This window comes from Ursus maritimus, assembly GCF_017311325.1.
Source record: "Ursus maritimus isolate PB19 chromosome X unlocalized genomic scaffold, ASM1731132v1 scaffold_X1, whole genome shotgun sequence".
Lineage (NCBI taxonomy): Eukaryota > Metazoa > Chordata > Mammalia > Carnivora > Ursidae > Ursus > Ursus maritimus.
In genome coordinates this window covers 55,703,533-55,726,172 of record NW_024423319.1, presented here as the reverse complement: position 1 = coordinate 55,726,172, position 22,640 = coordinate 55,703,533, and the positions used below count along the sequence as shown (strand labels likewise).

Below are 22,640 nucleotides of genomic sequence, written 5' to 3'. Positions count from 1 at the left end.
ATGTTTCTAAAAGGATGGCTGTAAGTCTGTTTACGCTATAACTGAAGATGGCCAAATAAAAAAATTTCTACATATGAAGTTATATTTTTTATATAATACAGACATAATTTTAATTTTAGCATGGTAATACCAACTACAGGAAAATGTTTGAATGAACTATGGTATATACATCCAAATACCAGAGAACTTCTCAGCCATTAAAATTTTTTAAGTATGCATGTATAGACACATTTATACATACATGCCTGTATAAGCATGGAAAAGATGTGAAGATATGCAACTGAACAATGTTAACTCAAGGGGTGGAATTTGAGGGTGGGTCAACTATACCAATTCAATATACACTGAATTGGACTAACCCATTATTTCTCAAACAGGGACTGGTTTGCCCTAAGGGGATATTTGGCAATGTCTGGAGACATTCTTGTCTGTCACGAGTAGGTAGGTGGGTGAGGGTAGTGACATCTAGTGCATAGAGGCCAGGGATGTGCCAAACATCCTATTATGTACAGGACACCCCATCCCCCAACACGGCAAAGAATTAACCTGCCAAAAATGTCAAGTATCCTGTCAAAAATGAGACTGAGAAATTCTGGCCTAAACCAAAAGCCTCAAAACAGTTATGTATCTCACATAATCAGGCCATGTTCAATGATAGGTGGGATCATATCACTCACTGATGGTACTTGGCTCAGAGTAGAACCCAATCTTCTTGCTCTTTTCTGGAAATGGACAGGTTAACCAACCAGTCTCAGATTCCTGTAACTCCATCAAAGTATCATCTTGTGTGCCTTGATTAAATTAATCTCATATCTCTTCAGACTTTTCTGATCATTTCTGAGTACTGATGTCATTCATACCTACATTACACACTCTGGAACCTGATGAAATATATTTTGTTATTTTGTAATTGGTCCATAAGTGTGCATTTTCTTTCCTCAACTAGAATAAACACTCTTGAAATTAACATCAAAGTCTACATTGTATTCTTTTTCATATACATCTACTATACCTAGGCGAGCACTAGGCAGGGAATGGATGCTTTAAAAAATAGATGTTGAATTAAATGGAAAGAAATGAAAATAATCAAGTTCACAATAAATGACACAGATGCTTCTTCACAACTTTTCTGTCACTCTAAATCCTTTTCTTCTTCTTGATCAAAATTGGGCCCAGAGAGCAATTACCCTGGTTACTTACTCTTCAGCTGTGTTCCCTAGACAACCAGCAACACTTGGAAACTTATTAGAAATGCAAATTTCCAGGCTTCACAGCAGATCTAAAAGTCAGAAACTCTGGGAATGGGGCCCAGTAATGGTGTTAAATTCTAACATAGGTGAAGGCTTGAAAACACTGCTCTACTACTTCTTTGACACACAATTTTTTGCAGCAATTCATAAATACTTACTACTCATTAATTTATCCATCAAATACTTAATTACTAATGTACACCAAGCAGTGCATTGAGGCAATCTTGTAATATCTCCTAACATCAGTTTTTTAAAAAAATATTATTATATTTGGCAGATAAAAGACTACTGACTGATTAAACTGGGGTCAGAAAACCTGCCATCTATTTTGTAAATAAAGTTTTTGGAGCACAGCTGTGTCCATCCTTTTACACATTGTCTATGACTGCAAACAGTTTCAATGGAGATCACATGTCTTACAAAGCCAAAACTATTTACTATCTGACCCGTTACAGAAAAAAAATTTGTTGACCCACTATATTAGAATACTAAATCCCACTATATTAGAATACTAAATCTGGCTCAGTCCCCAATTCAGCCTCATACTTACCCTGACGGTATTCTACAACAACAGCAGCAACAGCAATAATTTTAATAATCATATTAAGAGTAATAGTAATAACAGCTAACACTTATGTTGTACACTAAGGCAATCAACATTTTAACCACTTTCTAGATATTAATTCATTGTCATCCTTACAATCTATGAGGTAGACGCTATTATCATCCCCAAGAAAAATGAGGAAACTGGAACACAGAGAGGTTAAATAACTGGCCCAAGAACACACAGCTAGTAAATGGTAGAATGAGGATTTAACCCCCATTGGTCTGGCTCTAAAACATACCCTCTTTTCATTATACTATACTTAACCACTACTTCTTCACAACACTAGAGCATAAATACCTGCTCTCATCTATCCCAAGAGGTTCCTGTAAATTACAGTTCCAACAGCAACATTTTCCAAGTTTCCCCATCCCTCTCCTGTCTTTATACCCTAGAAGCACCTTTATTATAAAAATTCTTTAGGACCTCTTCTTTTCATAAGCTCTTAAGGAATGATTATCTGAGTAAAAAATAATGTTTTCTTTTATTGAAAATTCATAACAATAGTTCTCAATCCTTGTTTCTGGGTCATGGATGACTGAAAATCTGATGAAACTATGAATTCCTTTCATAAAGACACACATATAACACTTTGTATATAAAGTCCAAGGACCCATGGACCCTAGGTTAAGAACCTTTGGCATAGCGTATCTCAGCACAGCTCTACTCAGCTGCAGTGTTGCAAAAACAACAGTGTGTAGTGATCCGCAATGAAAATATTTCTTACTTAACCGTAAGATTTATGCACACAACGTTCATTTAATTAATGTTTCTGTTGCATTCACTTTGGCAATTTTTTAACATTTAATTTCAAATATTTAAGGCTCAATTCAATAATCAAGCTTTACACATACAAACAATTTGTACTGGTCAAATCTACCAATTGATATAGGTCATTTCCACACCTACATTTTTAGCTGTATCATGGAGTTCTACCTAGGACACTGAGGCGGGGTGGAGGGGAGGGCAGGGAACCAATGGGGTTGGGACCATGAAACATAGGAATGATAGCTAGCCTCCAACACGTGTAAAATCTAACTGCTCCTGGCCTCATCTGCATTAGCGTTTATCAAATGCACACAAATTATAGGGGTGAAGGAGACACTTATTTGCTCATGATCTGTTTTTCCTTTTACCTTTAAAGAATTCCTTCATTCATCTAAACTGGTATTTCCTACTGGGCAGAGAATTGGAAGATGTCTCTAAGAATACTCTAAGAATGGCCCTTATTCTCACCAGCTTTTTTGGGGAGAGTAACTATGTATTGACAGTAAGAAAAGAAAACATAGCAAATTACAAATTGTTAAAAGCTGACAAATACCACAAATGTTTTTTTAAAGTCCTCCAAAATAACAATATTTTCATTATCTCCTTTTAATTTTTTCAGAAAAAATGTTTAAAAATTGTGCGGCACCTGGGTGGCTTAGTTGGTTAAGCGTCCGACTTGATTTCAGCTCAGGTCATGATCTCAGGGTCGTGGGATTGAGTCCTGTGTTGGGCTCAATGCTCAGTGTGGAGTCTGCTTGTCCCTCTCCCTCTCCTCCTCCCCCGATCATTCTCTCTTTCTCAAATAAATAAAATCTTTAAAAAAAATTGTATAAGATTGTGTAAGAGGTAAGTCATGAAGAATGCATACCAGGAAGTCTAGTTTCTAGCTTCAGCCTCTTTTTATCTTTCCTCATTTATAAAATTAGACCAGTCAAAACAATATGAAAGCATTCTTTCAATTCTATTTTTTTTGTTATATTACTACCAGAATAGTAGGGAGAATTTTACAAGAAAGAGACTAAAGAGAATGCTGTTAAAGGGAAATAATAATGTACTGTTAAAGTATCTAGATCTATAATTTAACCCATACTTATGTGGGTGGAAGGGCAAGAACACTGTGGACAGACTTTAAGAAGCCATCTCAATTTTGCTCTGACTTCACATGCAACTGAATATATAAACTCATAAAATTTTCCATTGGTATAATCTTTGGCCAATTTTAACATTTCGCTTGGTTTTCCAATTGATTCATCCAGGTTAATCTCTCTTAGATTTCTGAAAATTCCCTGAATAAAAGGGGGTTGGTTATTAGAGAATAAAATAGGTAGGTTACTTTGGTCTGAGAGATATTTTCTATGGAGCTCTCCAAATATAACAATAAAGCAGAAGAAAAAGATAAAACAATAGAAGATACCTTACAATTTATATTAAAAAACAAATTCCATGATTATAACAAAACCAGAGTAGCACCTATGTGGCCCCTTGTAGGCATCATTATTTAAGCCATTACTGAATGAATGTATCAAGTGGGAGATTCCCTTTCCTGTCTTTCCATGCTGTTTCTATAACCTTGAGTAAGTTACTTACATATTTTGGACTTTTGGTGTTCTCTCATTCTTTTTTTAAAAGCTATAAGTTAGAGATAAACTCATGGTCCAAAATTTCCTGAGACAGATCTCCCATTTGTTCAATTTTCCACATCAATACTCAGAAAAATGTCATTTGAGTACGAAACACCTAGTAAGAAGTATCTGGTGGTGGGGCGCCTGGGTGGCACAGCGGTTAAGCGTCTGCCTTCGGCTCAGGGCGTGATCCTGGCGTTCTGGGATCGAGCCCCACATCAGGCTCCTCCGCTATGAGCCTGCTTCTTCCTCCCCCACTCCCCCTGCTTGTGTTCCCTCTCTCGCTGGCTGTCTCTATCTCTGTCGAATAAATAAATAAAATAAAATCTTTAAAAAAAAAAAGTATCTGGTGGTGATTCTACATGTGTGTGCATGCACAATATTTATATTACATGTTAAAAATTAAAAAAAAACACCCCACATCCTTTATGTTTTAAGAATCCTACTACATTAAAGGAAAAAAGGAAATAAAATCTAGACCACAGAAGAATGGAAGACTGAATTACCCAGTAAATTACCAGTTAAATATACTCTTTTTATAAAAATCACGTAACAACCCCTGGGCAGTCTAAGTCTACTTATAAAAAAAGTGTCAAGTTTGAACTCACTGGTACTGCTCCATTTCACAGGTTATGACACATATGCGAAATCTATTCTGAACTACAAAGTAGTTTTAAAGGCTACTATGTTACCAACCACACAGGTAACAGAAATAAATTAGTCAGGGCTTAAAAATGACTTCTGTTTGTAAGATGTATTTTGAGAGTCTAAAAACCTATATACTGTACACATATTCTGTTCAGCATACCAGAAAAAATATTAACCATCAAATATATGGTAGGGAAAATTCCACGGCTTTCTAGACTAGAAAAATATATAGGTTTCAATGACTTTTCTTCCAAAATGGTCCAATTTATGACATATTAATGGGTGGCAAGTAGTACAATAAGTAAGCTTCGTATTTTTTACTTAAAAAAAAATCTACCAGGGCGCCTGGGTGGTTAAGTCGGTTAAGTCTGACTCTTGATTTTGGCTCAGGTGATGATCTCAGGGTCCTGGAATGGAGCCCAGCGTCAGGCTGCCTGCTGAGTGGAGTCTGCTTGTCTCTCTCTCCCGCTGCCCCTCTCCTGCTCACTCACTTGCGCGCGCGCGCGCTCTCTCTCTCTCTTAAATAAATAAACTTTTAAAAAAATCTACCTATTTAAATGGATAAAAACCTCAAAGGGTGTTTATTCATCAAAGTTATCTTTAGTAGTTAAAATGTTATACTGTTTATGCAGAATTCATTTAGAATGCAAGGATATGACTTACAAATGTCTTTGAATCCTCACATAAATATGCATGCGTGCCATTTATAACAGTAGCCTTGATGAGTACCCACTGCAACTGGATGAGAAATGCTTAGGCTTACAATAAAACAGAACACAGAATGGTGGTTAGAAATCACAGGACAGGGGACACCTAATTCTGATAACCTGGTGACAAAAAGTGTAGGCTAGATGTATAGATGGTAGTAGTGTTATTACTTTAGGATATAAACAAAACAACATTTATATGAAATTATAAACTACGATGCAGGGAATCAAATATAAAGTTAATATCTCTAGGCTAATGCATTTTTATTATAATTCACATACATATATGTATGTGTGTAAGTGTGTATATATTTTATACACCTTACAGACCTCAGATTTACTTTAATTACCAAAGAACCACCCAAAAGTTTAATATACTACTTCAAAAACAATGGAAAAAAGGTTTTTTTAATTTTGTTTTTAATTAACTATCAATATGTATATACATTTAATTATAAAATTCCCTGAAAGTATCAGTTCAAATTGCAGAGACTGAGATATAATTTTTATAATAAACATTAAATCTGCATCATATACAAAATTCTGAGATATGCTCTGCAGAGGATAAAAATATATAGAAGGCTGATAAAATCTCAGCCTTAAAGTGGGTACAGGACCGCCTGGGGGCTCAGTGGGTTAAGCTTCCGACTCTTGATTTTGGCTCAGGTCATAACCTCAGGGCTGTGTGATCAAGCCCCGGCTCTGGGCTCAATGCGGAGTCCGCTTCTCTGCTTCTCTCCCCCTCTCCCTTAGCCCCTTCCCCTGCTCATAGGCACATGAGCCAGCGCGCACGTAAGTACTCTCCCACTCTCTCTAAAATAAATAAATCTTAAAAAAAGAGAGAGAGAACAATCATTTTCGGGGAAAAGGTCTTCTTTATCTAGGATTCAACACATACAAGGTCTCATTTTGAAATCTATCATTATAGGACAAACAAAACTTTTCAGTGTCTTTTCCCTTAAAAACAACAAATAAACAAACACCAAGTAGTATTTACAAGATGTAAATATGATCTGAATTAGGAAAGGAAATACAGGAATTTAGTGGAAAAATAGGAACGAGGTTAAAAATTCCATTTTCAAAAAATGGTAAGGAAACCAGCAAGCTTCTGCTCATTCCGCAGTGATCTGTCCATTCTGTCCCTATTCCTTACCTAAAAGAATTAAATTAATTAATTACTTTCAAATTTATAACATCCTCACCTCCGCATGGTTAAGAAATGTGGACTGGAGAATATCTACTTCCAGCAGTATATTGGACTGGATACTGTGAAGGGACCTCTTGTTTCTACCAAAAAAACGACTCTTTACATTAAGCATAACTTCTATTGCACTGCTGAGTTTGAAAGAAATAAATGTCCACAAGAAACCCTCAACCCCAAATACACACACATAGTACAAACAAACCCTGAGCTAAATTCAAAGCTTCAAGAAAAAAAGAACCACTGCAATTAAAAAAAAAAAAAAAAAAGCAAGTCTTGGGGCACCTCGGTGGCTCAGTCAGCTAAGCATCTGCCTTCAGCTCAGGTCATGATCTCAGGGTCGGGCTCTCTGCTCAGTGGGAGCCTGCTTCTCCCTCCCTGCCACTCCCCCTGCTTGTACTCTCTCTGTCAAATACATAAATAAAGTCTTTATATAAAAAAAAGCAAGTCTTAATTCTAACCATAAGTAACTCTTTCCAAGATACATGAACCATGTTTTTAAACAGTCATGTTACTATGAGATGCATTTTTTAAGTTTTTATTTAAATTCCAGTTAGTTAACATACAATGTAATTTTACTTCTCAGGTATACAATATAGCGATTCAACACTTCCATACTAGGTGCTTATCACAAGTGCACTCCTTAATCACTTTTTTTATTTAATAATATTTTTTTATTATGTTAGTCACCATACAGTACATCCCCAGTTTTTGATGTAAAGTTCCGTGATTCATTAGTTGCGTATAATACCCAGTGCACCATGCAATACGTGCCCTCCTTAATACCCATCACAAGCCTATCCTTAATCGCTTTTTAACCCATTACCCCACGCAGCTCCAGTCTAGTAACTACTGGTTTGTTCTAAGAGATGCATTTCCAATAAAGTTTTACTAAAAGTCAAAATCTTGTTGCTCGTATTACTCACTGTGGGAGCTGTACCTGGGGCTCCTTTAATAAGAAACGATCCCCTTATTACACACAACTGATGAATTAGTGAACACTACATCTGAAACTAATGATGTACTATATGTTGGCTAACTGAATTTAAATTAAAAAAAAAGAAAGGATCCCCTGAAAGGAGCTGAAATGGTCCCAAATCTTAGTGCCTTCTGGCTAAAGCAAACATAAATAATCCTTGAAGGAAAGCATCCTTAATTTGGGTCCCCAGATTTCCAAAGATTAAAATCAATCAAATATAAACTCTCAAAGATAAGCATAGCACAAGAAACTAAACCAATAACATGAATCAACAGAAACAATGGCAGAATGTAAGATATATTGAACAAAATGAACAAGCAAATGAGAATATCAAATAACAAGAAAGATTTGGGGAAAGGAGCAGAGCTTCTACAAATGAAAGATTACAATATTAAAGTGAAAAAAAAAAGAGAGGATTGATCAGAGACAAGTACAGAGAATTAATAAACTGGAAAAGAGATCTCAATAAAATACCCAGAATATAGCCAGAATGACAAGGAGATAGGAAGTATGAAAGAGAGATTAAGAAATAGGGATGAGAGAATGAGAAATTCTAAAACATTTCTATTTAGAGTTCCAAAAAGGTGAGAAGAGATACAATGGAGGAAAACCAGTATTTGCAAAGATATTGGCTGATAATTTTCCAAAATGATAAATGACAATTTACAGATAGAGGAAATACACTGAAGTTCTTTGAACCACAGGAATTGTAGGTCAAAATGGTTTAATATTGTTAATTACACATAGTTTAACCTATACCAAGCTAGATAAAGACAAAGAAACACCTAAATACACTGTAGTGAAAATGCAGAACATCAAAAACAATCTTAAAAACAACCTAAGAGAAAAGAAATATGATTTATAAAGAAATTACAATTAGGCTGATATCAATTTTTCAACAGCAAAAAAGGAATCCAAATGACAGTGGAATAAAATTTTGAAGTACTAAGAAAAAAGCATTGCCAACCTAGAAGTGTTTACGTCACAAATCTTCACTCAAGACAAAAAGACAAAAAAACAGTTATGTTCATATACACACAAACTAGGCATTTGCTGCCAACAGATGTAAACTAAGGAACTTTTAAAATTAGATACTTCAGAAGGAAGGAACAGACTCCTATTAACAAAATTCATCCTGCTTGGTAAAAGACAGAGACTGTCAGATGGGATTAAGAATATGCAGTAATTTGGCTATTCAGAGCCCCAAATATAGACTCAAGAAAAGTTGAAAAAAAGAGATGGAGAAAGATATAACAGGCAAATACTAATAAGTTGTAGTAGCTATTTGAATATCAGACAAAGCAGACTTTAAGAAAAAAAATGCATTATTAGGGATGGAGAAAGTCAGCAAATAATGTAAAATATTAAATTCATCAGGAAGTTTAAACAGTTATAAATTTAATGATCTTAATAAATAGCCTCAAAATAAATATAAGGTAAAAATTGAGAGAACTACAGGGAGAAATTGACAAATCAAACATCATAATGGGAGATTTCAAAATACTTTATTACTGGCAGATCAAAGAAAAAAAACCTCAGTAACATCTGCAAATTACCAAAAAAAAAAAAAATTGCAAATTACAACTCGAAGCCTGCCTTATTAGACTCCAAGACCAATAATTAGAGATCCCTGTGCCCAAGAACTAAGCACATTCTTCTTGAACACAAATGGAAAAATTACAAAAACTGATGACATACTAAGTCATAAAATAAAGTTCAAAGTATTAATACCATAAAAACACATTTTCCATAGCAGCAATGTCCACAATAGCCACACTGGAAGAAGTGGAGATGTCCTTCAATACAATATAATAATAATATAAGAAATAGGGCAGATAACAATAAAGGAAGGGAGGGAAAACTGAATGGGAAGAAATCAGAGAGGGAGACAAACCATGAGAGACTCCTGACTCTGGGAAACAAACAGAGTTGCAGATAGGGAGGAGGGTGGGGGGATGGAGTAACTGGGTGATGCGCATTAAAGGAGGGCATGTGATGAGCACTGGATGTTATACGCAACTAATGAATCACTGAACATTATATCAAAAACTAATGATGTACACTATGTTGGCTGACTGAATTTAAATTAAAAAAAACATATTTTCCAGACATAATTTAATTTTCTGCAATGAAATTAGATGGTAAGAAGAATCAACCAAATCAGCTATTTTAAAACCTCTCATAATGGGCCACCTGGGTGGCTGTCAGTTAAGTCACTGCCTTCGGCTCAGGTCATGATCCCAGACTCCAGGGATTGAGCCCTACATCAGGCTCCCTGCTCAGCAGGGAGTCTGCTTCTCCCTCTCCCACTCCCCCTATTTGTGCTTGCTCTCTGTTGATTTATTAAATAAATAAATCCTTAAAAAAAATAAAATAAAACCTCTCATAACAATTCATAGGTCAATGAAAAAATCGTAAGGGAAATTAAGATATTTAGGACTAAAAGAAAATGAAAATAATATATAATAACTGTGAAGAATCAAAACAGGAGTTGGCACTTTATTATATTAAATGCTTATATTAGAAAATTTTAAAAAGATATAAATTTAACAGTGGGTTTCATCCTAAGAATTGGCAAGGACAGAAAAGGGGAGGGATGAGCTGAACAAAACCCAAAGAAAGCAAAATAAAGGAAAAGAACTAGGAACACAAAGCTATAATAGAATCAAAAAGCCAAAAGTTGATTCTTTGAAAACATAATAGAGAGACTGTGAAACTTGCTCAAGGTTACGTGGCCAATGAATGGAGAAGCCAGGATTTAAATTTGGTAGTCTGTCTCCATAGTCCAGGTTTTTAACTAATATGCTCCACCACCCTAAAAGTGCTAAGTATAAAGAGAAAAGACTGTTATGTCTGACTACATTAATCTTAATGACCTCCATGCATCATGAATACCCTAAAGCGAGACATATGCAACACATACAACTAAGAAAAGATTAGTATTCACAATAAAAACTCCTACAAATCAGTAAGAAAAATACAATAACCCAATAGACAAATGGGGAAAACACAGGAACATGCATGTCCCCAAAGGGAAAACACGAATATCCAATAACTACATGAGAAGATGCTCCACCTCATAAGTAATCTCGGAAATGCAAAATAAAAGTATAATGCAAGGATATTTTATGCGAGTTAGATTGACAAAAATGTAAAAATCTAATAACAAATGTTGGCAAAGATGAAGACCTACGGAAATTCTTATATACTACTACGGGCTGTAAACTGGTATAATGCTCTGGAGAAAAACTTGGGTACTATCTTGTATGAACATTCATATACCCCATGACTTGGAAATTCCACTCCTAGATATGTATCCTAGAGAAACTCTTGAACATGTATATTCTGATACATACACAAGGACGTTAGTAACAGCAAAAAACAAAACAAAAAACCAAAAACCAAAAACAAAACAAAAACCTGGAAACATCTTGTGCCTCCAAAAGAAAAGTGGAAAAATAAATTGTGGTATATTCATATTGGAATACTACATGGCAATGAAAAGAACTATAATTATGCAAAACAAGGATGATGCTTTGAAACATAATATTGAGGGAAATAAGGAATTTACAGTAGGGTTCTATTTTATGAAATTCAAACACAGGCCAAACTGAATATATCATTTAGAAGGTAGGTAGGCAAATACATAGATTTATAAAAGAGTAGAACAACAAAGTATGCTTGCATATACTAAATCTTGAATAAATCTCATTTTTGTCTTTTTAATTTTCACCTGTTATTTAAGTATTACCTTAAGAAGAAACAAGAGAACCAATGCCAGTCTTACCTGCAGAAACACTGAGGAAGTTCTCCTTGGCCATATAAAGGAAACAAAAACGGAGTGTTGCCATACCGCCCAAGACAGTGAAGAAAGTTTTTGGTAGCTTTGAGACCATCTACGGTATTGCTGGCTGTCTCTGATGTCATTGCAATTGAATGCAGAACGAAGTACTGGAGGTTGGGGGTTAATTTTTGAGTTTTTAAATACTCAGAAAATGTAATCTCCTCATAGGCTATGTAAAGATAAAAATTTATGTTAAAATCAGAACCAAACTTCAATTTAAAAACACTGCACAGAAGAGATCAAGCCTGTTCAAGACACTTGGCAAAGGATCCAGATGGTAAATATTACATTTTGGACAGAGACCACAGATTTTAGGGGGGAAAAAAAGAAACTAAAAACAATCTCACTATCTTAATTGAATTAATGGCACAATTTCTAAGCTTTAAATGATGAAACTTTATTTAGTATTTTACAGACTTAAAAACTAGAAAAACATTAAATAATTCATTAACCATCACAACAGGTTTCCATAATTGGCAATAATTTACTTTATTATCATTACAACTGCAAAATAATGTCAATAATTACACTTTGAAATATTAAATATGACAAATGGCAATTTCTGGTGAAAACAATGATAGAGTGATACTTAATTTTTTTTAATGTACACTTCTTACTAAAACTAAGAACAATAAACTATGACTAAAAAGTAATGAAGTTAATTTCTGTGTGGCTAATGGAATCAGTCTTACTGCCTTATATCACACCTCAAAACAAGGGACCCCCTAAAAACTACTCATTTAAAGAACAGAAAAAAATGTAACTGGACTGTTAGTGGCAGGAAATACAATTCCATGACTAAAGAAAAAACATATATAAATTATAAAAAAAACCACTGAGAGAACAGAATTTTACACCACGGTGAAGAACGATTTGGCAGTTCTAAATGGACATGAAGCTTTTAAGAGCAAGAGCTTGACTTTCAATATTACATCAAGTAAAAAAAAATTGCTATATTTCTCATTGTAACTTAATAAATGAAACATCAATAGAATATTCCTATTTTAGTTAATGTTTCCAGCCCAATGCACTTAAAAAGTATAAAGCTCTGATACTAAACTGAGATACTCAATTTTCAACAAACTCTGAAGTAACTGTATGATTTGGGTCAAAGCCAAGACTAGAAACCATGTCCTCTAATACAGTGGTTCACACTCCCCATACCATCTAGCCTTTTTTTCTTTTTTTTTTTCTTAAAGATTTTATTTATTTATTTGACAGAGATAGAGACAGCCAGCGAGAGAGGGAACACAAGCAGGGGGAGTGGGAGAGGAAGAAGCAGGCTCATAGTGGAGGAGCCTGACGCGGGGCTCGATCCCATAACGCCGGGATCACGCCCTGAGCCGAAGGCAGATGCTTAACCGCTGTGCCACCCAGGCGCCCCTAGCCTTTTTTTCTTAATCAGTCAAAATGAGTAATTCAATATGCCAAGCAAAAGTAATCCTGGGAAAATGAAAATATAAAGATTTTTTTAACTGCTGAAAAAAATTAATGGAACAATGAAAAGAGAATATCACCTATGAAGAACTAGTTGACAGCAGTTTTTAATTAACAAGAATAAAAACTAACACCCAGCATGGCACTTCCGCAATGATGAAAACATTCTATAGCTGTACTGTAACCATAGTAGCTAACAGCCACATGTGTCTACTGAGCACTTCAAATATGGCTAGTCCAACTGAGAAACTGAATTTTAAATTTTATTTAATTTTAATTAATTTTAATTTAAATAGCTACATGTTGTTCATGGCTAACCTACTGGATAGTGCAGAGTAAGAATGTACTTTAACATGGAAATGAGCGGCTTACTGTATCAGAGCAAGCATATTAAAATAAGACAGTTCAAATAATTAGAGAACACAATTTAATGGAAAACAATACCTTTATACTCATCCGGATGTTTTTCATACTCCATACAAAATGTAAGAAACTTCATTAGCATTCGCTTTTCTACCATAGTAAGTTGTTTGCTATTAAAGACATCTGCTCTAGAACAAGGAACCTGAAAAACATGATTTTAAGTTAAGAAAACTGCTTCCTAGCGATACAGCATTCCAAATTACATTTTTCCCTATAACTATAACAAGATCATTATTTCCATTCTAGCCATTTGTGTTACTTTCCATCAGTTCTAATGGTATCTGTTGGCTTCAGAGCTAATTAACTTGTGAGCTCTCTTACTTAATTCTGCCAAGTTGCTCCTTATGCCATTAAAAGGCCAATGGCATGTCACCCCTAACTGGGTACAAATAACAGCTCAAATCTAGCAATACTGCCTGATAGTAACCTTTCTTCAACACCAACATCAGGCTGCAGAATAACTTATGAAAAATTAACACTAGAAATTTTAATTGAGTAATCTCTTACTATTTACTTTTACCATGCAGGATTGGAATTCGCTGCTTTGCCAGGAAAACAACAACCCTATTTGCTTATCCTTCCAAAACAAATCATAATAACTTAAGCTCATACCCAGTTACAATACTTGAGTAGCAAAGTACCTGTTCCACTCTTCCTTCTCGAAATGCAAGAATCCTGGTAATATTTTTGAACTCTGCATATCGACTTACATTAGATTTGATTAAAAGATCAATTAGCAATCCTCGAGAATACAGCAGCTGTACAAAGAAAATATTTTATAGGATGAAATAAAAGGCAAAGTTGTGGAAAAATTGATAAATGCTAAATAAAGATATATGATTCCATATATTTTTTAATATTTGTAAAAAGCACTTTACCTATTAATATTGTAGTACATAACACACTTTACTACAGGTTTACAACTGATTATCTGAAAAGTCAAAACCTAAAAAACACTGAATCCAAAGTTTTTCTGTATTAGTTTGGCAACAAAATGACCCAAACTGGTATCAGGCTCTTCTATCTCTGCCCCACTTACTGTGAATATTCATACATTTGACTGCAGAAATATTAATAGGTTTAATTAAAGAGTGCCTCCTCAGACCTTGCTAAGAATTTTTTTAAATCTAAATAACAGAACACAACAGGCCCAAGGGTTTTGAGTAAGAAACTGTAGCCTAAGGACAGTGGTTATTAAGAAGACATGAGTTCGCTGGACTTCCTCACCAAACAAAAAAGAAAAAGACTGGTTACGCATTTCTACCACAAGAGTCAAATTTTAGGTCCCTCTATAATTCTAGCAGTCTAGATTTATATGAGATATGTCTTTTTCAAGAAATGAGGATGATGGTTATTGTCAGCATGCACATGAAGAATTGATTTAATCTTTCACATCTCTCATAACAATTATCAGAGAGACAAAAACAAGTTCAACAGTATTATCTAGCATGTTCCAAATTTAACCATATGGTTAAATGCAACAGATTTGGCTATGTCCTATACTGATATACCTTTAAGTGTCTATAACTCAATAAATTTTAAAAATGTGTTACATCTGTAATAGTGGAGGGAAAGAAAGCAATTAGCTTTACTACAAAGAAAAAGGGAATTTCAAAAATCAATCCAAACCCTTAGTCTGAGTAACCAAGAGGTCAGTAAAGTCTTTGAAAATCAGTATTAGGTAAATTTTTATAAAGTCCAGCATTGTGCTGAACAAAACTGGCATTCCTTTTTTTTTTTTGGAAACTAATCCAAACTATCCTGACTACTAAACTCAGCATGTTATTTCATTATCTTCAGCTTAATACCCTACACAACTGATATAGCCCATGTTTTTAATAATATACTACCAAGTATTCTGTAATTATAATAAAAAATATGTACTTCAAATACCTAATTTGCTTAAAAACAAATACTTGAAATTCAATGATCCCTCAGTAGTCATAATTTCACAAATATTAATATAAACATAAGATGTATTTTCACTTAATTAGATCTAGTAATACTTAAGATTTAATGCCAGCTTAAAAATAATTCGCTTACAATAACACCGAAGAGTAAGAACACATTTCAATTAAAACTACACTAAACTTTTGTCTGAAGCTTAGTAATAACAAGTACAGTATTTAAACCTAAGCCTCTTTTTCACCATTCTCTAAGTGACTTAAAACAGAAATTTCAGTGATGAGAGGCTAAAGAATACCAAGTATCCTTCAACAGAAAAATGGATAAAGTTGTGTGGAATTATTTGGTCATAAAAGAGAATGGAATTATTTGGTCATAAAGAGAATGAAATCTTGCCATCTGCAACAACACAGATGGACCTAGAGGGCAGTATACTAAGTGAAATAAGTCAGAGAAAGACACCACATGATTTCACTCATATGTGGAATCTAAAAAACAAAACAAATGAACAAAGAAACAAAAAACGAGACTCTTAACTAAGAGAACAAACTGGGTAGTTGCCGGAGAGATGGATGGGTGTGGCTGGGTGAAATAGATAAAGGGAACTAAGAGTTACAAACTTACAGTTATAAAATAAGTCATGGAGATGAAAAGTACAGCACAGGGAATATAGTCAATAATATTGTAACAATGTTGTATGGTGATAGAAGGTGAGTAATCATGGTGAGCAATGAGTAAACGTATAGAATTGTCCAATCAATATGTTGTACAACTGAAACTAATATTGTATGTTAATTGTATTTCAATAAAAATAAATAAAAAAGAATATTTCAATATTACATTTAATAATTAATTAATCATTTTTGCTTCACTTGGCCATGTTGGTTCCATAACTATTAAGGGTATGGACTTTCTTAGAAAAGAGTTCTAATTCTAAGAACTTCAACTCTGATTTTCTCTATTACTCTAAGCAGTACAATATTATACTATAATCATAATATATATACTACATAAAAATGATAAATATTTGATTTAACTAACCTACCCTGAGTAGTATAAGACTACTTTTTAAAAGCCTATATTTATGTGGATGTGTTTTGTAAACTGTAAAGCACCACAGTAATGTGTCAGTTTTACCATGACGACTTTGAGATGGAATTCATGTAGAAATATCAAGTAGTTTGGAGACATCAAACTGGACTTTAGGAAAGAGGCAGGGCTTGAAACAGATATTTGGCAATCACCCTAAATTTAGATGCAGTAACTGAAATTAGATCAGACAGAATTTCCAAGGAGTAACTGATGGCCCCAATATCATGGAATGCACTGCTTTCCACACCACAGGTACTCAGTAAATATTCACTAAATGACTAACATTAAAAAACGATAGAAAACCTCTTATATTGCTATGGTTCTACATTCTTTAGCTACTGCTGCTTTTGTAGGATGAATTTATTATTATTTTTGAAATATATAAAACCATAAAAATTACTATCAGGACGAAGTACAACTGCCTTGACCACTCTGGACACATCTGTTTTTAATTTACCCTAAAAGAACCACTATTATGATCCACTTAAACTCATGAAAATACCCAGAAATCTTAAAAGTCTCCTCAAATGTCTTGGCATCTAATTAAACTATCTCCCCCTCCACTACAATAAGCATTCATCACGTTCTTTTACAAGTGAATAATTTCCTACACTAATTCCAAAAATTGATAACAGCACCATCATCTACCATTTTCCTTTGCAATATTTATACTCTATTTCAGCTACCATAAGGGTTAGAGACTATTATAAACTAGTGCTGATTCTTTTTTTTTTAATATTTTATTTATTTATTTGACAGAGAGAGAGACAGCCAGAGAGAAAGGGAACACAAGCAGGGGTGTGGGAGAGGAAGAAGCAGGCTCCCAGCAGGAGGGAGCCTGATGCGGGGCTCAATCCCAGGACCCTGGGATCATGACCTGAGCCGAAGGCAGACGCTTAATGACTGAGCCACCCAGGTGCCCCAACTATTGCTGATTCTTAACCAACATTTATATCATCATTTAAGTTAGATATTCCATATTCCAAGTAACTAATTAAAAATGAAAATTTCAGAACAAAGCCCATTTGTTACTTCAGTTTTTTTGTTTTCTTTTTCGGTTTTGTAAAACTTATTTTCTGTTCATGAGAACAGTAAGACCATTAGTAAACTATGAATAAACTTCCACCCAGGAATCAATAGACAAGGTAACATGGAAAAAATGCTAGATTTCAAAGCAGGGCAGGGTCACAGTAGCTGGAGAAGATGAAATAGATGGTGCAGAAATATGAAGTAGGCCCAAAGTAGCAGTCAACTCAGAGCAGGACAGAATCAGACACAGAAAGCTATGTGATAGAAAGAAACAAAGGGTAGTAAAAAACAAAAACAAAAACAAAAACAAAACAACAAATCTCCTATTTTTAGGCATCAGGTTCAAAAAGAGCAGCATATGAGTATATGGGACTGTATTAGCAAAATGTGAAGAATATGTAATTAGTCTCTCTCTTTACTCTGTAACTTGAAACTTCAAGACAGCACATTAAATTGAAAAGCCTAGTTTTGAGGCAAGTCTAATTTTGTTTACTACACTCTCCTACCTCTTTTTAATTTCTTATTGTTTGCCCTCAGTTTATGGATTTGGTCTGTTTCTTTCTACTTTCTCCCAGCCCTGTTTCTTTTTTTCTTTTTTTTAAAGATTTTTATTTACTTGAGAGCAAGACAGAGACAGAGAGAGTGTATGTGCATGCACAGAAGCGGGGGGAGGGGCAGAGGGAGAAGCAGACTCCCCACCGAGCAGGGGACCCAATGTGGGGTTCGATCCAAGGGCCCTGGGATCAAGACCTAAGCCGAAGGCAGCCACTTCACCGACCGAGCCATCCAAGCGCCCCCTATAACTAACCTTTTAAGACCATTATCCTTACTTGTTTTCTGTTCTTTTTGTGCTACATTAACCTTGCTTCCTATAAACCCAATACAACATTGTACTCTCCAAAGACTTGGAGGGGGACCTCCTCTGAAGTTACACTGATCTAAAATCGGAGTTAAGGACTGAAACATAACCAAAGACAACAGCATTGTTCTGAGCCTCCCTCCTCTTGCCAACTGTTAAATTATCCTCCAAAGCCCTCACACCTGAACAGATGATTTTCAAGAATGTATTGGTTTTTTTCAGAATGTTCACCATCATACAGATGTTAAAATAGTTATATAGAAGGGCTAAAAAAAGTTCATTTAATAAACTATAAATATAAATTTATAATTAGGTTCATTAGAATTTTTCTCTTGATAGAATTCATAGTGTCCACGTAGTAGGAGAATATTAGAATGGACTCTGCTCTAGTACAAAAGTATTCTTGTGCTATAGTACTGAGCATTTTTACTGCATTTTTAAACCTATATTTAAAAAATATTTTAACTGAATTATAAATTTCTGGCTACTATCTCTTTATAAAACAAATGTCCCACACTTTAAAAAATAAAATTATAAAAATTGGGTTTATGGTCCCAGATGCTATTTTCAATCAATTAAAAATTAGTATTATTCTAATAATAAGGTGAAGAAAATTAGCACTTACTTTTGATACCAAATCAATATTAAATCTCCTGCCTTCTTTAATAATTTGTGAGTAAGTTATCCTATTTTTCTTTGGTTGCAACGCAGTGTCTTCTGCTGTGGGCACATTTTCACTTGTTTCTTCTTCTGAAGCTGACTTCACACGAGTTTTATCATCATAATGTTTTTCGTTTTCCCCTGTTACTTCCACATCGTTTATTTCTAGGGCAGTCTCTTGATCACTGCTTGGAGTTTGTTCGGTGGGCATTTCGCAGCTCACAGTGCATAATGACTCATCTTCTGAAGGCTGATAGGCAGAATGTGCAGCTTCAGTGGGGTTCCCAGATATCACGGAAGCATGATTTTTCTGCAGTGCACCAGCTTCTTCGACATCTTCATGTAAATCCTGACTAATGAGAAATTATAATAACAACACACTTTTGGTAATTGCACTGGCCACATCTTTACATTATTTTAATGGCTATTTTTATTTCTTTACCCCATTTATATTATCAAGTTCAGTATACATTTTGTCTTATCTGAACCACACACTAAACATACATCTGTTAAGATTTCAATACAATATGAAACATAATTAATATTTGAAAAATACACATAAAGATTTCAGAGTTTAGTAGGGTCTGTCACATGTACACTTTTGAGAATCTAATGCCATCAGGGGAATTTTATTTTAGAAACAAAAGTGCTTACCAGCACAGCCTTCAGAATAAATAGGACAGTGTTCAAACCCTGACCCTGTGATTAGGGAACTCTGTGAACTTAGACAAGTTATTTATCCTCTCTGATCGAAATTATTCATCTATAACATATGGATAATAGCATCTACCTCACAAGGTTGTTTTGAAGATTAATAGTTTAGTTTTCATGGTATCACACGCAAAGAACCTGTCACAATGCCTAGCACATAGTAAATGCTCAACAGTGGTAGTTATCAAAGATTATTATTATTAATGGTGTGACAGAGCTATAAAAAGTCTGCCATAAAGTTTAAGGTGGCTTATCACAATGTGGTACCTAAGAGGATCTTTCTGTATTTTTTCCTGCTTTATTTTGTTTTAGTATTAGTGTCTATTACTCTACTGGAAGTCCCAATTCCAAAGTTACTACTAGGGTTAACATTCTCAGTCCATACGCTTTGACTGATAAAACAGGCATTATGCATTTCACTTGCATGGTTTATCCATGATCAGGTCATGAAATTGAGCCCCGTGTTAGGCTCTGTGCTGAGTCTGCTTGAGATTCTCTCTTCATCTCCCTCTGCCCCTCCTGCCCATGCTCTCCTTCTCTCTCTCTCTCTCAAATCAATAAATAAATCCAAAAAAAGGAATAAATGGGTGAAACAGGAAATTAAAGAATAAAAAATAGATGGAAACAAATTAAAATGAAAACACGACAGTCCAAGAAAGAAAAATCTCAAGTAAACAACCTAACCTTAGACCTAAAGGAGCTAGACAAAGAAATACAAACGAAGCCTAAAGCCAGCAGAGGAAAGGAAATAATACAGATTGGAGAAGAAATAAATGACATAGAAACTAAAAACAAAACAAAAACAAAAACGAAACAGATCAATGAAACTAGGAGCTGGTTCCTTGAAAGAACTGTTAAAAGTGATAAACCCCTAGACAGACTTATGAAAAAGGAGAAAGGACACAAATAAATAAAATCAGAAATCGACAGAGGAGAAATAACCAACACCACAGAAATACAAACAATTATCAGATAATATTATGAAAATATCAGAAAATATTATGAAAAATTATATGTCAACAAACTGGACAACTTGAAAGCAACGGATAAATTCCTAGAAACATATAAGCTACCAATACTGAAGCAGGAAGAATCAGAAAACTTGAACAGACCCAGAACCAGCAAAGAAGCTGAATCAGTAATCAAAACTCTCCCAACAAACAAAAGTCCAGGGCCAGATGGCTTCCCAGGGGCATTCTACCAAACATTTAAAGTAGAGTTAATACCTTTTCTTCTGAAAGTATTCTAAAAAAACAGAAGAGGAAGGAAAACTTTCAAATTCATTCTACAAGACCAGTATTACCTTGATTCCAACACCAGACAAAAACTGCACTAAAAAAGACAACTACAGGCCAATATCCCTGACGAACATGGCTGCAAAAATTCTCAATAGGATACTAGCAAATTGAATCCAACAGTACATTAAAAGAATTATTCACCATGATCAAGTGGGATTTATTACTGGGCCACAATGATGGTTCAATATTCAGAAGTCAATCAATATGATACACCACATTAATTTAAAAAAAAGGATAAGAACTATATGATCCTTTGAAAAGATGTAGAAAAAGCATCTGAGTACAATGTACATTCATTATTTAAAAAAAAAAAAAACCTCAACAAAGTATGGTTAGAGGGAACATACCTCAACATAGTAACGACCATATATGAAAAATCCACACCTAATACCATTCTCAATGGGGAAAAACTCAGAGTTTTTCCTCTATGTTCACGAGCAAGATAGGGATGTTTACTCTTACCACAATTATTTCACATAGTACTGGAAGTCCTAGCCACAGCAATCAGACAATACAAAGAAATAAAAGGCATCCAAACTGGCAAAGAAGAAGTCAAACTTTCACCATCTGCAGAATGACATGATACTCTATACAGAAAACGCCAAAGACTACGCCAAAAAATTGCAAGGACTGATACATGAATTCAGTAAAATAACAGGATACAAAACCAACATACAGAAATCTGGTGCATATATATACCAATAATGAAGCAGCAGAAAGAGAAACCAAGGAATCAATCCCCTCTACAATTATTCCAAAAATCCTAAGATACCTAGGAATAAACCTATCCAAAGAGGTAAAAGATCTATACTCTGAAAACTAGAACACTTAATGAAAGAAATTGAAGGTGACACAAAGAAATGGAAAAACACTGCAAGCTCATGTATTAAAAGAATACTGTTAAAATGTCTATAATGCAAACAATGAATCACGGAACACTACATCAAAAACTAATGATGTACTGTATGGTGAATAACATATTTTTAAAAAATGTCTATATTGCCCAAAGCAACCTACAGTCTTCATGCAATCTTTATCAAAATAACAGCAGCATTTTTCACGGAACTAGAACAAGCAATTCTAAAATTTGTATGGAACCACAAAATACCTTAAATAGCAAAAAGCAATCTTCAAAAAGAAACGCTAAGCTGGACACACCACAATTCAAGACCTCGGCTTACATCATTACAAAGCTGTAGTGATTAAGAGAGTATAATACCGGCATGAAAATAGATACATAGATCTCAAAACAGAATAGAAAACCCAGAAATGAACCCACCACTATATGGTCAATTAATCTTCAACAAAGCAAGAAAGAATATCCAATGGGAAAAAGACAGTCTCTTCAACAAATGGTGTTGGGAAAACTGGAAAGCAACATGCAAATAATGAAACTGGACCACGTACTTACACTATACACAAAAATAAATTGAAAATGGATGAAAGACCTAAATGTGAGACAGGAAACCATCAAAATCCTAGAGGAGAACACAGGAAGCAACCTCTCTGACATTGGCTGTGGTAACTTCTTACTAGATATGTCTCCTGAAGCAAGGGAAATAACAGCAAAAATAAAACTTTTGGGACTTCATCAAAATAAAAA

At 34.5% G+C, this 22,640-nt stretch overlaps 1 protein-coding gene across 3 annotated transcripts in view; it reads right to left on the bottom strand.

The window, feature by feature from the left end:
- CHM (CHM Rab escort protein) overlaps positions 1-22,640 on the bottom strand; it is a 198,867-nt gene that overhangs the window by 96,241 nt on the left and 79,986 nt on the right. For all 3 annotated transcript variants that reach the window (XM_040630263.1, XM_040630269.1, XM_040630272.1), the window contains exons 5-8: positions 18,994-19,381; positions 14,125-14,241; positions 13,505-13,625; positions 11,567-11,792 (exon numbers count right to left, since the gene is read on the bottom strand). In XM_040630263.1, the coding sequence (XP_040486197.1) occupies positions 11,567-11,792; positions 13,505-13,625; positions 14,125-14,241; positions 18,994-19,381 (852 nt within the window). The remainder of the gene's footprint in view (positions 1-11,566; positions 11,793-13,504; positions 13,626-14,124; positions 14,242-18,993; positions 19,382-22,640) is intronic.